Source organism: Nansenia antarctica, assembly GCF_963989245.1.
Source record: "Nansenia antarctica genome assembly, chromosome: 5".
NCBI lineage: Eukaryota > Metazoa > Chordata > Actinopteri > Argentiniformes > Microstomatidae > Nansenia > Nansenia antarctica.
The window spans coordinates 62,060,147-62,076,958 of NC_137690.1; the positions used below are offsets into that span (position 1 = coordinate 62,060,147).

The 16,812-nt window shown below is 44.4% G+C and overlaps 1 protein-coding gene across 1 annotated transcript; it reads right to left on the reverse strand.

Annotated features, from left to right (window-relative positions):
- Positions 1 to 370: 370 nt before the first annotated feature.
- On the reverse strand, positions 371 to 16,436 carry rmp24 (ribonuclease MRP subunit p24). The gene is made up of 5 exons (XM_080531061.1): positions 16,199 to 16,436; positions 11,917 to 11,948; positions 10,964 to 11,169; positions 1,812 to 2,008; positions 371 to 1,533 (listed from the first exon to the last, which is right to left on the reverse strand). Exons 1-5 carry the CDS (start codon positions 16,279 to 16,281, stop codon positions 1,386 to 1,388), a joined length of 666 nt encoding a protein of 221 aa, XP_080387187.1. The 5' UTR covers positions 16,282 to 16,436; the 3' UTR covers positions 371 to 1,385.
- Between the last annotated feature and the right edge of the window lie 376 nt (positions 16,437 to 16,812).

Consider the following 16,812-nt stretch of genomic DNA (forward strand, 5'->3'; position numbering starts at 1 on the left):
GGTAGGACTATTCTAACCCAGACCTTTACCCTTCATACCATTGGGTACAGTAATTACCAATACTCATTAGTCCATTTGAATCTCCACAGAAATATGACCTATTTTACATTTTGTCAAGGATACTTCTGTTGTTACTACTGTTTGATGTATACAGTAAACATCATCTACAGCAATTCCATGAAGCTTCAAGCTACTTCATATTAGAAAGCCCCCCTATAGCCTACCATCCAACTCTCCACAAAAACAAATACTTTCATAACCAACACATCAACACCCAGCAACAGCAATTACAAACTGAAAGGGTTTTTATTTCAGAAAAGCAAGGTATAATACAAAGGTGAGGTATTTCAGGATTTATGCGCAATGATAGACCCACACATTACATGAATTACAAACAATCAAATAAACAGCATTATTATTCAATAAATGTTAACTTAAGTTTGTTGGGATAATTAGTCAGTACAGTCAAAAAATCCATTGTGAATATATACAACTATGTACTTTCTCTTTAACTACAAGGTGAAAAGTGAATAATTTAACATGAACACCATGTTGTGTTAATTAAATAACAAAACAATTACTGAAGGAAAGTTTGTTTTGTTAATAAATCTTGTTATCCCCCCGTTCAGGCCAATCAGCCTATTCAATGTAAACAGTTGATTGCAGTTAATCACATTAGATCCTAATATGAAAATCGCATAAACTTGTCTAGTACATGTGCACCAGTTTACAAAACGTAACATTCACACTGGGGAAAAAAAGAAAAAAAAAGTTAGTGGAATAGTGATCACAAGTTAGTGGCGCCGCACATACACGTAAAAAGCTACAGATCAGCCCTACTTGGCTAGTGACCTCACAAGAGTGAGATACAGGTTCAAGACACATCCTCAAGGAGAAGGCCACAAAAATAAACCAAGAAAAATGATGTGGACAACCAAGAAAAAAAGTCACATTATCTTGAGAAGAATGAACCTAAAGAAATGTAAATGTATTATTCATATTATCTCAAATGTGATTGTAAGAAAAGAAAAAAATCCCTCTCAAAATAACCCTCTCATGAGGAGTAATTCTCCAAAACACTGTGGAAGAGCGCTGGGTGTCCTGTGGCATCCTGCCATCCGATATGGACAGTGGAATTTCTGAGCCGCCATTATGGGACCATTCTCCGTTTGGACAGCTCTATTATGGGGGGGGGGGGTGGGCTTTGTGTGTTTGAAGAAAAAAAAGTACCCCTCTAATAAGCTCAACAGGAGGCGCTGTAGCACTCACTGACAGATGAACACCCCCTACCCCAGGCTTGTTTTGACTCTCAGGAGAGCTATTCTAACCAGGTGAGGCTAGAGAGCCTGACATTGTGGTGGGCTGACTGTGAAGCCCTGTGTCACTCAAAGCGCAGACAGGAAGTCTTTCAGCCCGCCTTTTTTTTGGCTCTTCTGGTTGTCCTCCAGCGTTAGCAACTTCCTGAGGCGTGTAAAGTGACTCTTCACACTAGCAGGCTTGGGGGTGGAGGAACTGGGGGTCTCAGATATGGATCTGTGGAAGGGGGGGGGGAGCACAAAAATACAATCATGTAAGAATCAGAAAGTTGAGCCAACAATGATTACAACAGTCCTATCACTATATCAAGGATCTTGCAAAATGCCTTAACTTGATCATCGATACCTTTATTTCTCCTGTCATTGGTGTGTTGAAGTTCTAAGATGTAGAAATTGAATAGCTTTATGAGAGGTGTGACATATACTCTATGTAGTAGAGAGAGGTAGAGAGGTTGAGGTTCTCTATGAGGTAACTGATGCTATGGCATTGTTTACCTCGGCGTACTGCAGGGGGTCCTTTGGTCCTTTGGGAGCCAAAGGCTTCTGGGCTTAGACTTGGGGGTTTTGCACTTGGGGGTTTTTGCACTTGCAGGGGTGCCTTGGGGTGTCATCTTCCAGGAAAGATGGGCCATCGCATCCCTGTTCATCCCATAGTACCTGGTTGTCTTATTGCACGTGTGACAGGTGGCCATCTAGGATGGGAGAAGGAAAGAGATAAGACCACAGGCATGAGCATGACCCTTTTTTTTGACCCAGGTTTCTTTGTCGTATTCACTGTTCTAAAAGTATACACTGCTTTTATGATAAGGAACATGTTCTCAAGTACTATTTCTTTCTAAATGGTCACATTAAACAAGACAAACTTGGGCCACATGGGCACATAAATCTGTCCTAAATCTCTGACAGTCAATAAAAGCAGTGTAATTGTCTGATCTTCCATCCTTCCTTGTATCTCTTTGCTGCAAGACTATTCTATTTCTATTCAAACACCCATCAATCAATAAAAACTGGATTACAATCATGATGAAGGGGTCATCGTCTGCCCCAGTCTGTACCATCAACCACATTGACAAAATGGCCCCTGGGACCTGACAGCGCATGGCCAGCTGTGGCAGAGGGCTACATTTATTTAATGAGACCCTGGGAGATGAAGGCAGACCGAGTCCTCACTCAACACTGTCCCTCTCATCCCTTCTTCTGACAGCAGAAAAATACTTCAAGACAAACCTCAGGAGGCAAATAAAGAGGTATGCCTAAAAGAAAACAACTCGTAGTGACTCTCTTTTGCACGTTAACATCGCCTGGCTATGATCTTATACATGTATATGCAGTAGGGCCTCAACGGTTCTCGGTTTTATATTGAATATATATTTTTATATCGCCTTTCACGGTTTAATACACTAGTGAACCGTGGCGGTTTTCGGTTTATGCTGCGTTTCATTCAAAGTCAGAGGTTGAGTTTGTCTGGAGTTGAGAACATGGGAGTTGAGAACAGTTGAGAACATGGCAACAGTTTGAGGATTGCTACAAATCTGCGTTGTGGGGTCATTCATTCCGGTTTTGGCATTGAATACAGCGATGAAGGAACAAAAACAGTGAACAGATATGCGTGTCGCAGAAATGCTTCACGCGTGTCGTCTATGCGCATAATGCGTATAGGCTACAGCTGGTACAGCTGTCATGGATAAAGTGCATTTTTACTTTCATTTCTTCCTCTCCTATACCAGTAGTCAAGCCTAAGAGGCACTTTTACATTTGAAAGTGTTTATTTATTTATATATATTTATATTTTGTATATTATACAATATACCAGTCATATTCTGGAATGTGTCTAAATGTTAAAGTTTCATAAGTATAAGGAAAATAAAGTAAAGTTGTTTGTAAATACATAGTAGCATTTTCTTTCTCCTTAAGCACAAAACACGTACCGAAACCGAACCGTGACCCAAAAACCGAGGTTCATACCGAACCGTTGGCCGACTGAACCGTTGCACCCCTAATATGCAGGCAAATAAAATGCATGAATAATACATGCAAAAGCATCATGTTATGATAGCACAGTACACCTTCTTCTGCAAGCAAATTGGACTCAATGTCATTGTTCCCAGTATTCAAGACAACTACTGGCATCCAACGTGTCAAAGTAAAAAGAGCATATGGCGTTTTATGAGCTGGCCTATAAACAGCACACAACAGACTGGTGTCACATAGTCCACTGAAACGTTATATGCCTCATTATCAACGATACACACATGGTGAACCCTCTATCACCAATCATACAGATGATGTGACATGCTCTGATGAAATCAACAACACCCCAAAGGAAGGGCAACTCAAAACAACCCTAATAGAACATCCCTATGACACCCCTAGCAATCAAATATCTTCTTATAACATTGCCTTATGGAAAATCGTATCCATAGCTTGCCCCGAACCAAAACAACATTGTCAGCCTGCCTATCAATTAGGTCTGTTGACAGTGCTGATGTTGTGGAAACTCACCGCGACGAATGCTGCCATGTTGGGAGTCTTAACAGGTGGCAGTCTGAGAGTTGAGTTTCGCTGAACCAGATTGACCTAGCAGAGCAGAGCGGTCTGTCTGTGTGTGTGCTAGTGAGAGTGAGAGTGTTTACTAAAGCACCCTGCAAGCCCAGCCTTATAAAAGACCACTTGACAGCTGCCCCACCCATCAGACCCAGGGGGCGGAGGCTGCAGATGGGTTGACTCATCTCTGGCATGTCTCTCAGCGTTGTGTTGTCATTGGCACCACATCCCTGCCAACATATCTAATCCATACACACACGCCATTAAGTGCTAGGAAAAACAACTACAAAAACAGAGGAATACATTAGGCTATCTCCAGAAGAGGTGCCCTACTTAGATAGGTGGCCATAGACAGTCATTGTGTCATTCCTTTGTTAAATGAGGGAAGTTATCCAACTCTGATGAAATGCTTTTTAGGCAACACAATTGGATGTGCCATTTCTCTATTTTCCGGCAGATAAACCCCCCCCCCCGCTTGAATACTTTTTGACCATTAGTATCATTCAATAGATTCTGGAAGACAACAACTGAGTCATGGACATTTTGTTCAATAAATGAGCCTACTGTATGCATTCCATGCATTCCATGCATTCCAGTAGCTGGAAGTCATGGATCACGTTTAACATGAACAATTGTATTGCATTGTTACGTGTGGAGTAAACCAATGCATAATGACTTGTTGACAAGTGTAGCTTGTTGTGTGTACCACCTACATTCAGAGAAAAGTACTGTACTACCACTGGCCTGCATTTGAAGTTGTGGTCGTTTTACTCCAGATAGGGAGTTAGCCTATACAGAGCGGCGCTGTCATGCCACACTGTCATGCGTTTGAAAGACCTGATGATTACCAATCCGGATGCATTTTGACACCCGGACACTATTTGGCAGGCATACAACATACACAACAACATACAAATATACAATATGGAAGGGAGCCCACTCATCAAACCCCCGTCAGAAGGCTACATGCAGAACAACTGAGCAGGTGGAGGCTATGGGTGGAGGGTGGGATGGCCACACACAACTTACTGTCATAGCCAGTGCAATGTTAACTGTTGGATATTACGGAGGAGCATTAACTGGCTGCCTGTAGCCTCTGTCCCATTTGAACATGTGATGATGTTTTTGCATATGTGAACCAGCTGTCCTGTCAGGTTACCTTGCTGCAGCGTTGACTTTTAGGGCTTTCACACCGGCAAAGAACCGTGCCGGTTCGCGTTCGCATTCGGAAACCTCCGAACGTTGGCGCTGTCTGGCGAACGAGCCCGCGTTCATACCAGTGTATCGTTCGCCAGACAGCGCCAACGTTCGGAGGTTTCCGAACGCGAACCGGCACGGTTCTTTGCCGGTGTGAAAGCCCTATTAGTGAGCCCTACCAGAACCAACATGATGCTCATATTATATGATTGTAATGCTGCTATGCACATCATTAAAGGAGCATTCTGGTTAACTCATTTAGTGGCAAGGGTGAATGAAGTCACCCAAACACATGGTTTGAGAGGGTGCCATGTCGTCCTCTTGGTGCTGGGGGATGGAACCAAAAATTATATCTATAATCTAATCAATCAACATAAAAAAAGACCTTGACAATGATTATAGTATTTAACACAACAGTCCCATGGAGACAAGATGTTAACAAAGATGACCAACTTTATGTCAGCTTCAAAACAGACCACCTAGGAACAGACACTCCAGTCCAGAGATGGGATCATACCTAGATGTAGTGAGAGGCTCCATTAAAAGCCTCCCCATACACATGGGTAAGTGATAACAATTGGTTTATAAGGGCCATAAACAACTTCAGGTGGACACAGCCACGTTGATCATTTTGACATCTCTGGAAACACTCTGGTGGGTGTCGGTTACCCACACACAGATAAACATTGTTGAAGCTATTTCTGAGCTGATAGCAGGGGGATCAATCTCCAGTTCTGGAGGGCCCCAGTCCTCTGCATGGTTTTGATTATTCTCTCATTATGTAAATAGAATGTTACCAGAATAATTACAGTGTTAGTGAAATCCAATTTGTCCACCCCGCGCAAATGTGGCCACTGCAGGCATCCAGAGAGGTTTGTTAGTGATGGGTTTAACATTTCATAATACACATTTGTGAAAGTAGCTGGACAACCAAGTGCAAGTAAGTGGGAATATATTTTCAATTGTATCACAGATGTGTTTAATCTGCAATTAACCCACAAGGGCAGAGGATCTCACGAGACTGTGCACAAGTGTAGCAGTCACTCTCTACAAACCATTATTACTATGATTATTTTAACATATAGATAGGCTTTAGATAGGATCGCAGATTGGACTGTAAGACCCTTGACATTGCAAACGACAGGGTGCAAACATGAGTAAAACACTAATGTTCACAGCCTTCCTACTGTTATCTAGCATTGGAAAGAAAACGACACGTTCCTTATTTTTTCCACAGATTGCGGGCGGAGTGAACCGTCTGGCTCCTCCTATCTCTGTGCCCGGAGGCAGAATCAGAATCAGCTTACCCTCTCGAAATCCTAAACTTAACCACTGAGAGGAGACACATAAAACTGACCTAGGAGTCAGAGTCACCTATGGAGGCCTGCCCAATATCAGCTGACATTGCTGACATCTCCAGCGTGTCAAAGCCTAAGAAAAGCTTGTTTTGCCCAGCGATGAGGGCTCACTTTATGGCCTAATCCACTATAAATCAACACAAGAATAAACACAAAAACCCTCCAAGTCACACATGCAGGAAAAGGTGCCGTCGATATTTGCTATGCTAACAGCGGTCATAAAACAGGTCTCAATGGCCAATTCTTATTCAGTTCCTATGGTGTCTGTCATTGCATTATTCATATAACCATATTATATTATATTACTCAGACTCTCAGTATCCCCCCCCCCCCCACACACACACACACATAGGGTTCAATGACTCTCAGTTGTCTGGTACATGAACCCTGCAATGACAATAAAGTTTAATCTAATTATTCAACTTTATTATTACATATTATACTGTATATATTCATATAACCTCATTTCATTTGGTCTTGATACAATGTGAAATCAAAAGGATAGAAGACAGTCAGAGACGTTCCTTAGAGGACTACTACCATGCACGTCCTGTACCTCTGTCTGGCAGGGGAGGAACCGTGAATATAAATCACAGTCTCACACGGTGAGAACTGCTCCCTGCAGGGCTCTCACACTTCTGACGTGTGCATACAGTATTAAAATCCACAGCAGAATAAACACAAAAACCCTCCAGCACATCAGAAGAAGATACCAATGATGACACACATGTGAATCAATTCAATTACCCTTTGCACTACTGCTGTTTACAAATACTACCTTGCACATACCCTATCTTTGCACATTGCACATACCTCCTTTGATATATAGCCATTAGCCACTATTTATACATCTGTACACACACACCATACTGTACAGTTCATAACTGTATTTCCCTCTAACTACTGTACTTGCCATACCGTACCTATCACTATCATGTTTTTATAGCATGTTTTATATCACTATTTACACTTCTGGTTAGATGCTAAACTGCATTTCGTTGTCTGGTACTTGTACTCGGCAATGACAATAACGTTGAATCTAAATCTAATTCGTCAAACAGCAAAGAGAAAAATTATGCCTGAAATGTAGTCTCACGTGATCCCTTATCACTCTACTTATTGACCCTAATACTGAGAGATGCATCGCCTGCTATTGAATACCAAGGTGAGCCATTGCCTAAGGAGCCTGCTTTCATCAGCTCCTTCAAACCTGTTGATTCTGGCATGGGCACAGGCCTCCAGTAGGCTAGCCTACGTAAAGCATACTGTGGTCAATACATCTAGCAGTAGGGCTCAGAGAACTTGTGCAGTCCCGGACCCAGACAGAGAACAAAGGATGTATTCCTCAGCAATAAATAAAGGGACCTGAAAAATTCTTGACCACCTGACCGGTCACATTATAAACATTTCATCAACAGTTATACGAGTGTGCCTCCACATTCACGGTTAGCAACAGACTTTCACAATATAGAAAGAATTGACCAGATTGCCCCATAAGACTCACTGTCTGCTTTTGATCTCTATCATATGAGCCCTTTGGTGGATGAAATATCGCCCAACCGTGAAGGAAACGTTAAAAATGAATGACCAATCATAAAACTGCACTGCCTTTACACAAAGTTATTCAGCCATTTCATTAGATTTCATCATGAACGCAGGTCAGCAGCCATCCTCCATCCCAATTTGACCGCCCTCTGGATTTCAGTGCAGCTCATCTGTGCATCAGCAGCAGCAGTACAGCCAGGCTGCAGAAACCGACAGACAGACAGACAACTCAACCTTGGACCTGTGCATAATATCCTCTGCAGGTCCACGGTTTACCATCCTGGAATGTGAACAGCACCTGCGTTGCGCTTTAAATCACACATGGAGGGAAAAGGTACGATATTTGCTATGCTAACAGGGGGTCATAAAACAAGTCTCAACCTCGTCTGACCTTGATGTCATTGCATTATTCATACTGTATATATATTCATAGAACCTCATTTCGTTTGGTCTTGATACAATGTGAAATACAAAAGGATAGAAAACAGTCAGAGACGTTCCTTAGGGGACCACTGCCATGCACGTCCTGTACCTCTGCCTGGCTGGGGAGGAACCGTGAACATCAGTCACAAAGCACACAGTGAGAACTGCAACCCTGCACCCTACAGGTGCTCTCACACTTATGCATACAGTATTAACGCTCACATTTGCATACACAATAGCCTAAAGTAAAAAACTAATAAATGCACACGCACGCACTCGCTCGCTCACACACACACACACACACTCACACACACACACACGCACACATCAATATTGCAGATGGACTCTTCTATTAATAGGCTGTACTCCATTAATACCACTTTCATCCACTCTCTCTCTCTCTCTCTCTCTCTCACCCTCTCTGTGCTGCCCCGGGCCAGGCCAGGCTGGTGGGGGTGACCTTGGTCCAGGGGCTCCAGCGGTCACCTCTGCTCTTGACTGACTACAGCGGTGGCACACTGGGGGAGGTGCAGAGCACATCCATACACTAGAGCCCAGAGACAATGGATCGATACAGGGCCCTGCACAGTATGTACGCACACGCACACACACCAGCAGCAGTCTACTCAGACTAAATTCATTGTAATTTCTTTATATCCACACAAATACAAAAACACAGAGAGAGAGAGAGAGAGAGAGAGAGAGAGAGAGAGAGAGAGAGAGAGAGAGAGAGAGAGAGAGAGAGAGAGAGAGAGAGAGAGAGAGAGAGAGAGAGAGAGATGGGTTTGAGGCCGCCGACAGAGGGGACACGGCGAGGCAGTCCAGCTTTAGCTGAACTGGAACATGACATGTGTGTTTTTCTGCGTTGACTTTCAGAGGTCATATTAGGCCATAAAGTACGGTGAAACGGACACAGGATAGAGAGAGCAGAAGCTCATCCAACCAAAAACCTTGCTGAGGAAAGCAGATTCAAGCCTTGAGACTGTGTGTGCATGTATGTATGTGCGCGCGTGTGTGTGTGCTTGTGCGTGGGTGTTTATGTGTGAGAGTGTGTTAGGATGTACACGCTAAGTGTTAAGTCTTCTCTCCCCTGGTCCCGGGCATTGGAAATAGTCCCTAACCCAGCTGGCAGGGCGAAGCATAGCGGCGGTGGAGGAGATGCTTAAAATAATTCACTAAATCGTGTGAGCGAGCGTTTCCAGCTGGAGACGAACGGGCTTCCTGTGTGCGCCTGTAGAAAACCCCCCAAGGCCACTGCCTTCCCTCTGCTGTCTCCTTTGTCATGGCGTCCCTCTGCGACCCGCTCCGGCTGTCAAACCCTCTCCATTACTTTTATAGGCCCAGGTGGCAGGAGAACACCTGCAACACAGTGTTCCGTCTCTCCCCCTGTCAAATCCTAGAGGCAGAGGTTCACGACCAAAAGCACACGGGAGGGATGGGATGAGGGGGGGGGGGGGGGGGGGGGGAACCCATGTGAGTTCTACCTCTCTCACAGGACTTTCAAAAGGCATTTCCATATCACTCAGCGGAACCCTATAGCCCCATTTCCATTGCATGCATTGCATACTGCAAATACACGTGATTTAAAAATATCCCTGAGGCCAGCCATCAGACTGGGGACGCTATGGGGGAAACATTACACCCCCCCCCCCCCCACCCCCCCCTCTGGAAACAGAGTGATACAAGTGCTGCATAAACAATCAAAAAACAACATAAAAATCAAAAAAAGTTAGTACATACAGTTGTGTGCATGTGCAGAATTTATATTAAGGGGTTAGGGGGGTGTAGTAAGCAAGGACTCAAAGTAGATCTATCAAAGGTTCGACAAAACAGCAGACAGTAGAAACCAGTGTGTGCCAGAATCCTCTAATTCACCAAATATACAGTAACAATTTTTAGCGCACATTTTCATTGGCCAAAAAGAATGCCCGTATTCAAATCCAGTCCTATTCTATTCATACATAAGTGTAAAAACATGAACTAATCCTAAAATAACAAAGTAAAAAGAGACATCAATAAAAATAAATAAAAATAACACCTCCTTAAACTAGGCTATCCTTATACCGGGGGAGGGGGGGGGGGCGATAAAGAGAGGACGTTAAAACCCTTCATCCCGTCTCTGGTGTCTACCAGTTCACACTGGGAGGTGTTGACATAGACATGTCGATGAGGCCTCACATGCACACACAGTTTGTGTACCGGTAGCTCTTCAACAACTGCTTTAAGACTGGGCAAGGTGACCTCCAAACGGGACCGTGAAAATACCACAACCGAAAAATGCCTCACGCAGGACTCACTTTCAAAGTTTCAAAGTCATGTTAGAAGACATTTGCTGGAGAAAAACATCAACATGTTTGACAGCTAGGACTGGGGATGATAAGTATTAACTGAGTTCCGAACAGGGGTAGTGATGGCCTTGTGGATAGTGTGAGTTGGACTGGTCATCAGAAGGTCATGAGTTCAAATCCCACCTGGGAGCACCACCACTAGTGTGCCCTTGAGTAAGGCACTTTGCCCTACATAAGCCCTGGTTAAAATGTGAATGTGAATGTAAAATGACTGAGAGAAAACATGTCTCACCAGTGCTGAGGGGGATCTCCTAAACCTCCGGAGGATGCCCTGCTGCACCAGGCTGAGACGCTTGCCCCTGGCGTTCCGCTGCAGCACTTTCTGCACCCGCGCCGATGCCCGCCGCTTGGGCCGTATCCGCAGTCGGTGGTTGTCAGGGCGACGCCATTGAAAGCAGAAGGGGCAGTGTGGTCTGACAAGGATGCCCTTACCAGGAGCTGGGAGAGGAGAGGAGAGGAGGGTGGCGGGGGGTGGGAATAAGGGAGGAGAGGGGAGGAGACAGTGAGAACATTGTGTTATAATGAGGATAGAACACATTATTATAAGATTAGCAGCTTTTCTGATCAGAATCTCTCCCTCTCACCTTTTTACTTAACATTTGGAGCTTTTTTTTTTTTTTTACCTCTGAATCATCTGTCCTACCCCACACAGCTTGTCTTAAACACTGTGACAAGTCGCAGCTGTCTCTGAAGCGCAGCTTGGCTCAATTTTAATAAATCATCTTCAGCCGGCTCTTTGTGCTCATCTCTCTCTCCCCCTCCCTCCCTATCTATCTCTCCCTCCACCTCCCTCCCTCTCTCTTCCTCCCTCCCTCCCTCCCCCTCCCTCCCTCCCTCTCTCCCCCTCCCTCCCTCCCTCCCTCTCCCTCCCTCTCTCTCTCCGTCCCTCTCTCTCTCCGTCCCTCTCTCTCGCTCTCCCCCTCCCTCCCTCCCCCCCCCCCACAGGAGATCAGTGTGTGGTGGATCAAGTGATCGTCAACAGAGAGTCTGATGAGGACAGCTACCCACCTCAGTAAGATTATCAGGGATTATATTATTATATCTGTGTGACAACTCCTACCCTCCTGTCTCACCACTGCTTTATGGGCAATTGTTGAAAATACAAGGGTAAATATAAAATAAATAACACAAATGGAAACAGAAAAAAACGTTAATTCATACAATATTTAAATCTGTATAACTCACATTTCATTTTATATACCCTTCGATGCTGTTGCCTAAGACACAAAAACACAGGAGAAAAAGTTAGGTTATTACAGGACAGTTTTTACAGGACAATCTTTTATCGAGACTTCTATAACTTGCTAAATTAAACATTCACAGCCTCTTATAAAATCCTGTAATGTCCTCTCCAAAAGAAAAGAGAACTGATGTTTTTCTTTCACTTCTCTTTAAGGGATTATTAAGGGCTGTCAATGTTTAATTGCAAAAGCATTTCCATATTGCATCTGAATGGGGATTGATACAAATAGCACACCGCTACAGCAGCTTTTAATGACTTCATTTCCCCACAGTCTTTTCTTTTAAGTCTGCCTCTAATTCTGGTGATTTAAGTTTAGACAAAGCCTCTCCGAAGTCCCACTAAAACTAGCCTTGCTATGCTAAAATGGACCCATGATATTTTCTGTCAGGCATCAAACACGGCACGTGCAGCCAGGAAGGAGAGATGAGATGGGGGGGGCTCTGGGCTTTAATCTAGCTCTGACCCTGCCGGCACTGCAGCTTTTGTGGCGACAGCGGTTTGCCCCCAGAGCCAATCCCTTCATGCCAGAAGGCTTGTGGCGGACGCATGAATGGCGAAGAGCAGGGGCTTTGTCGCTGGCCTCAGATCAGAGATCCTACAGTCTGACTTATGGTCCAGTGATCTCCCTAATCTACTGTTACTATTTGCTAGGTTACGGCTTTGTGGGGACAAAATATACGTCTGGGAAATTAGAGCGCAGAGATATCGGAAAGAGTGCTGGAAGAGAAAGACCCAATTTCCATCGGTAGAAGGATGTGTTTCATCTAACATCGGCCTGACTGATTCCCCAAACGCTTCTTATAAATGGAGGCTAAACATAATCATTAGCACATATTATGAGATCCAAAGCGATCTGCTTTAAAATTCATGATATCATCTGCTTAAAAACATCATACAACGGGCCTACATTAAATCAGACATTAGGCCTAGAACATTTCAATACAGACTGCTCCTTCAATGTTAGGATGATAATTTCCCGGCGTGAAGATGTTTTGAAGTGTGAGAAGCACGACATCAACAGCAAGCCAAGTGCTTTGTTTTCATCAGGATTACGATCTCAGATTCCTCCTAAAAATTGCTAAACCCTCCTCCTAATGGCCCAATTCAGCCTCAGAAAAGACCCCTTGGCTCTCTACCCAGCAGGCATCCTGCTCGTCTGATGAGCAAGCTCCGGGGGATAGGATACCGTAAGGGCTCTCCACCACTCTAAACAAATTAAAATACTTCTCATGCCTCTCCTTTTAAGAGCATACTTCAGAGCTGAGATAAACATCCCGCTCTTTGGGTGAGATGTTATCAACAAGGCAGTCAAAGCTGGAGCTGGTCCTCTTCTGTGGACACCCGATACTATCACAGAGCAGACAGCCCCGGAGAGAGGAACACCCTGTACAACGTTATGACAAAACCTCCGGTAATAGCTCAGAGGGTCAGACACAATGGCTTAGCTGTGCTGACAGGGGAGAGTGAGAGGTGTGGCAGAGCCCCTCACCTCCCCCCCCCCCCTCCATAACCCGGCGGCCCTACAGATGGCAGGGTGAGCGCTTGGAAGGCCCAGAGCCGACTGATGGTGGAAGGGGGAGGCGGAGGGAATTACAGAGAAGCGAGGGTGAGGGTGGGGGGGCACACAGTGCCTTGGGTCTCTGACCATCCAATGAGCTGGGGCTCAGTCCGTCATAGCTCACATACCTTCCTCAACGAGCTGACAGGAAACCACGCGCGTTGGCACTGTGAGTAAGACCGCAGTCATCCCCACAACAACCACACACGCAGGGCTCTGACAGAGGGTGAAGAGCGTCAGACGAGGCAACTATACCCCCAGAAATGTAGGACAGAACATGTGAGTAATGACAAAACCACTCAAAACAAACAACCATATGACGCCCGGCAAAAAACCATAAGTGGAAATAAACAGCACAAGCAACTCCCAAAGTATGCAGGGCTGCTGTGGATAAATGGACCTAATGCTCACCAACCATGTCTACAGTGCATGCCATCATTTTGCCTAGTCAAAGCCAGCTTATTGTTTTCGTTTAATGTCCTGCAATCAAATTGATAGAGGATTAGTTTGACTGAAGACTTTCCTTAGTTTTTTTTGGGATACGGTGTAGAAATAACTGAAATCAGTCAGCCTGTCCTTTGGGGTGGAATTCTGAAAATGTGATCTTACTAGCATATTTCACACTGGCTAACTCTAGGCACCAGGCATGGACAGCTGCAATATCAGTTAGATTAGACCAACACTTCACCTATAATCAGTGTTTTACAAAGAGAAACGAGAATCTGGAGAAAATCTTAACAGCTAAAAGAAGCTAGCCTGAATAGCCTACATACATCCATATTATTTATCCTGACTGGGGGAGAATAAACTGATTGTTTCCTAATAAAACCTTATTTTCATTGCCATCTTAAATTCTCACCGCACATTTTCTGGCTCAGGCTGGTGAGAGTAAAAATAGGCCAGAGGATTTGGGAGCTCTGGCTGACACCCAACGTAAACACCACACGCACACGCACGCGCACACGCACGCGCACGCGCACGCGCACACGGCCACACGCACACACAGAGACAGAGATAGAGAAATTACTTTGGCCTCTAAGGCTCAAATGTATAATGCAGTCACCATTGTGAGAAATAAAAAGCTAGCAGACTGGGTGAAGAAAAGTGGTTTGGCTCGTAAGTCAAAATTGACTGAACTTTAAAGGGTAAAGAAATTAAGAAATAGGCCTAGAAGGAGACCTATTTGAAAAACATGATTTAAGCCTAGCCTTTCTTTTGCAGTAACATGTACATGGCACAGTAACATGGACATGGACACACAACTGGGCATCAACATCCCTAAACACCTTCCTGAATGAATAATGGAAATTATATCACAGGGTGAGCCACACAACCCTATAATCATGGATACAATGATGATTTCTAGTGTTGACATAACACACATATGTAGAGGGATAAGTCTTAACATGGTGCTTGTTTAAGGCTTGACATGCGACATGTACTCTACTGCAACTTAAAATACCCATAATTGGTGGGCTAGGACCAAGTCTGAGTTTTTACTATAAACTGTCACTAGTCTGCAGTCTGCAGTCTGCTTCCCTGTCAAACCAAGCTGTTTAAAAGAGGAGGCTGTGTATTCAGCCTCTCTTGGAGGACTTCATGTTGTTGTTATAACTAATTAAATTAAAGTAAAGGCTATCCAGTGTTAGCCCTTAGTTCAGTGTTAACACCCTCTGCATACTGATATGTTGGAACTGTATCGACAGATATTGGCATCATGAAGGAGTAGGGCTCCCGTAACACATACACATCCCGTAGAGCTCAAACACTCTTGGGCTTGCTGTTCCCAGCTTGTATTCGTCTGGGGGGTAGCCCACGGGATGGCATCCACTGCCAGGGACTGGCACCAAATGGCACACTCTCACCTGCTGGGTCTCATCTGATAGCCTGCCATGGGAACTCATGCAAAGAGGCAGTACAATTCAAACATGTAGCCTAAGAGACAAACTGAACTTCATCAAGAACAACAGCCTGTGCAACCATTGAGAAAGAATAGGAGAGAACAAGCTGAGAGAGAGAGAGAGAGAGAGAGAGAGAGAGAGAGAGAGAGAGTGAGAGAGAGTGAGAGTGAGAGAGATGAGAATGAGAGAGTGAGAGAGAGAGAGAGCGAGAGAGTGAGAGTGTGAGAGAGAGTGAGAGTGAGAGAGCGAGAGAGTAGGGAGACTGAGAGAGAGAGAGTGTGTGAGAGTGAGAGAGAGAGTGAGAGTGAGAGAGAGAGAGAGAGAGAGTGAGAGTGAGAGAGAGTGAGGGTGAGAGAGAGTGAGAGAGTGAGAGTGAGAGATGAGAATGAGAGAGAGAGAGAGATGAGAATGAGAGAGAGAGAGCGAGAGAGAGAGTGTGTGAGAGTGAGAGAGAGAGTGAGAGAGAGAGTGTGTGAGAGTGAGAGAGAGAGAGAGTGAGAGAGAGAGAGGGTGAGAGTGAGTGTGAGTGTGTGAGAGAGAGAGAGAGAGAGAGAGAGAGAGAGAGAGAGAGAGAGAGAGAGAGAGAGAGAGAGAGAGAGAGAGAGCGAGAGAGCGAGAGAGCGAGAGAGCGAGAGAGAGATTTTCATTGGGCAAGCTCTGCCACCTAGCTTCGCCGGGGGGTCATTACATCAAAAACAATGTGCATGCGAGCGACATAGATATAAATAAATGAGATGTAGTCATTGCAACAAAAAGAGAACTTACATGAGAAATCGCGATTGCTCTGGACAAAGGTTCTGATACCTCAGCGAAGCTTTCATGAGAAACCTGAGATGTGGGTCACCCATGTTTCACACACAGCAGGGCGATCCGCGTGTTAGTCACTTCCTGATTTAAACGTCCTTTAAAACGTATTAGAAGGGAAATGAGAGGACTACAAAAGTCAAAGTACAATGTTGTCAATATGCAAAAGCAATAAATGTACTATAATTGTTATCGTTAACTATTGCTATCGTACTTTTGCATGAAATGCATGTCCTTCCTCACTGACTGGCCTCTCTACGCGTCACGCAAAACCAAAGCATCATGGGTAATCAAGGAAATGTGCACCGGACTGTAGTTCAATTCTATTATTAATTATTATTAATTATTATTATTAGGCCTATATAATATATAATAATGCACTATTACGTAGTGTAACTCGAAATAAATATCTGATGTATCTTCAAACGCTACGGTAAAATTGGAATTCTTACTTTCCCCCCCAGGTTAATCGAAATGATGATTACCTACAACGAGCACACACGTTAAAAACAGTAGACACTTGTAGTAATAATAATATCACTAAAGAAGATACTACCATACCATTATCAAACATG

Excerpts from the sequence above, each read along its gene's own strand:
- rmp24 (XM_080531061.1), bottom strand. The coding sequence starts at position 16,281 with ATGGGTGACCCACATCTCAGGTTTCTCATGAAAGCTTCGCTGAGGTAT. Across the intron at positions 11,170-11,916 it reads AAGGGTATATAAAATGAAAT|CTCCTGGTAAGGGCATCCTT; the intron begins GTGAGTTATACA and ends CTCCTCTCCCAG. Across the intron at positions 1,534-1,811 it reads ACCCCCTGCAGTACGCCGAG|ATCCATATCTGAGACCCCCA; the intron begins GTAAACAATGCC and ends CCCCTTCCACAG.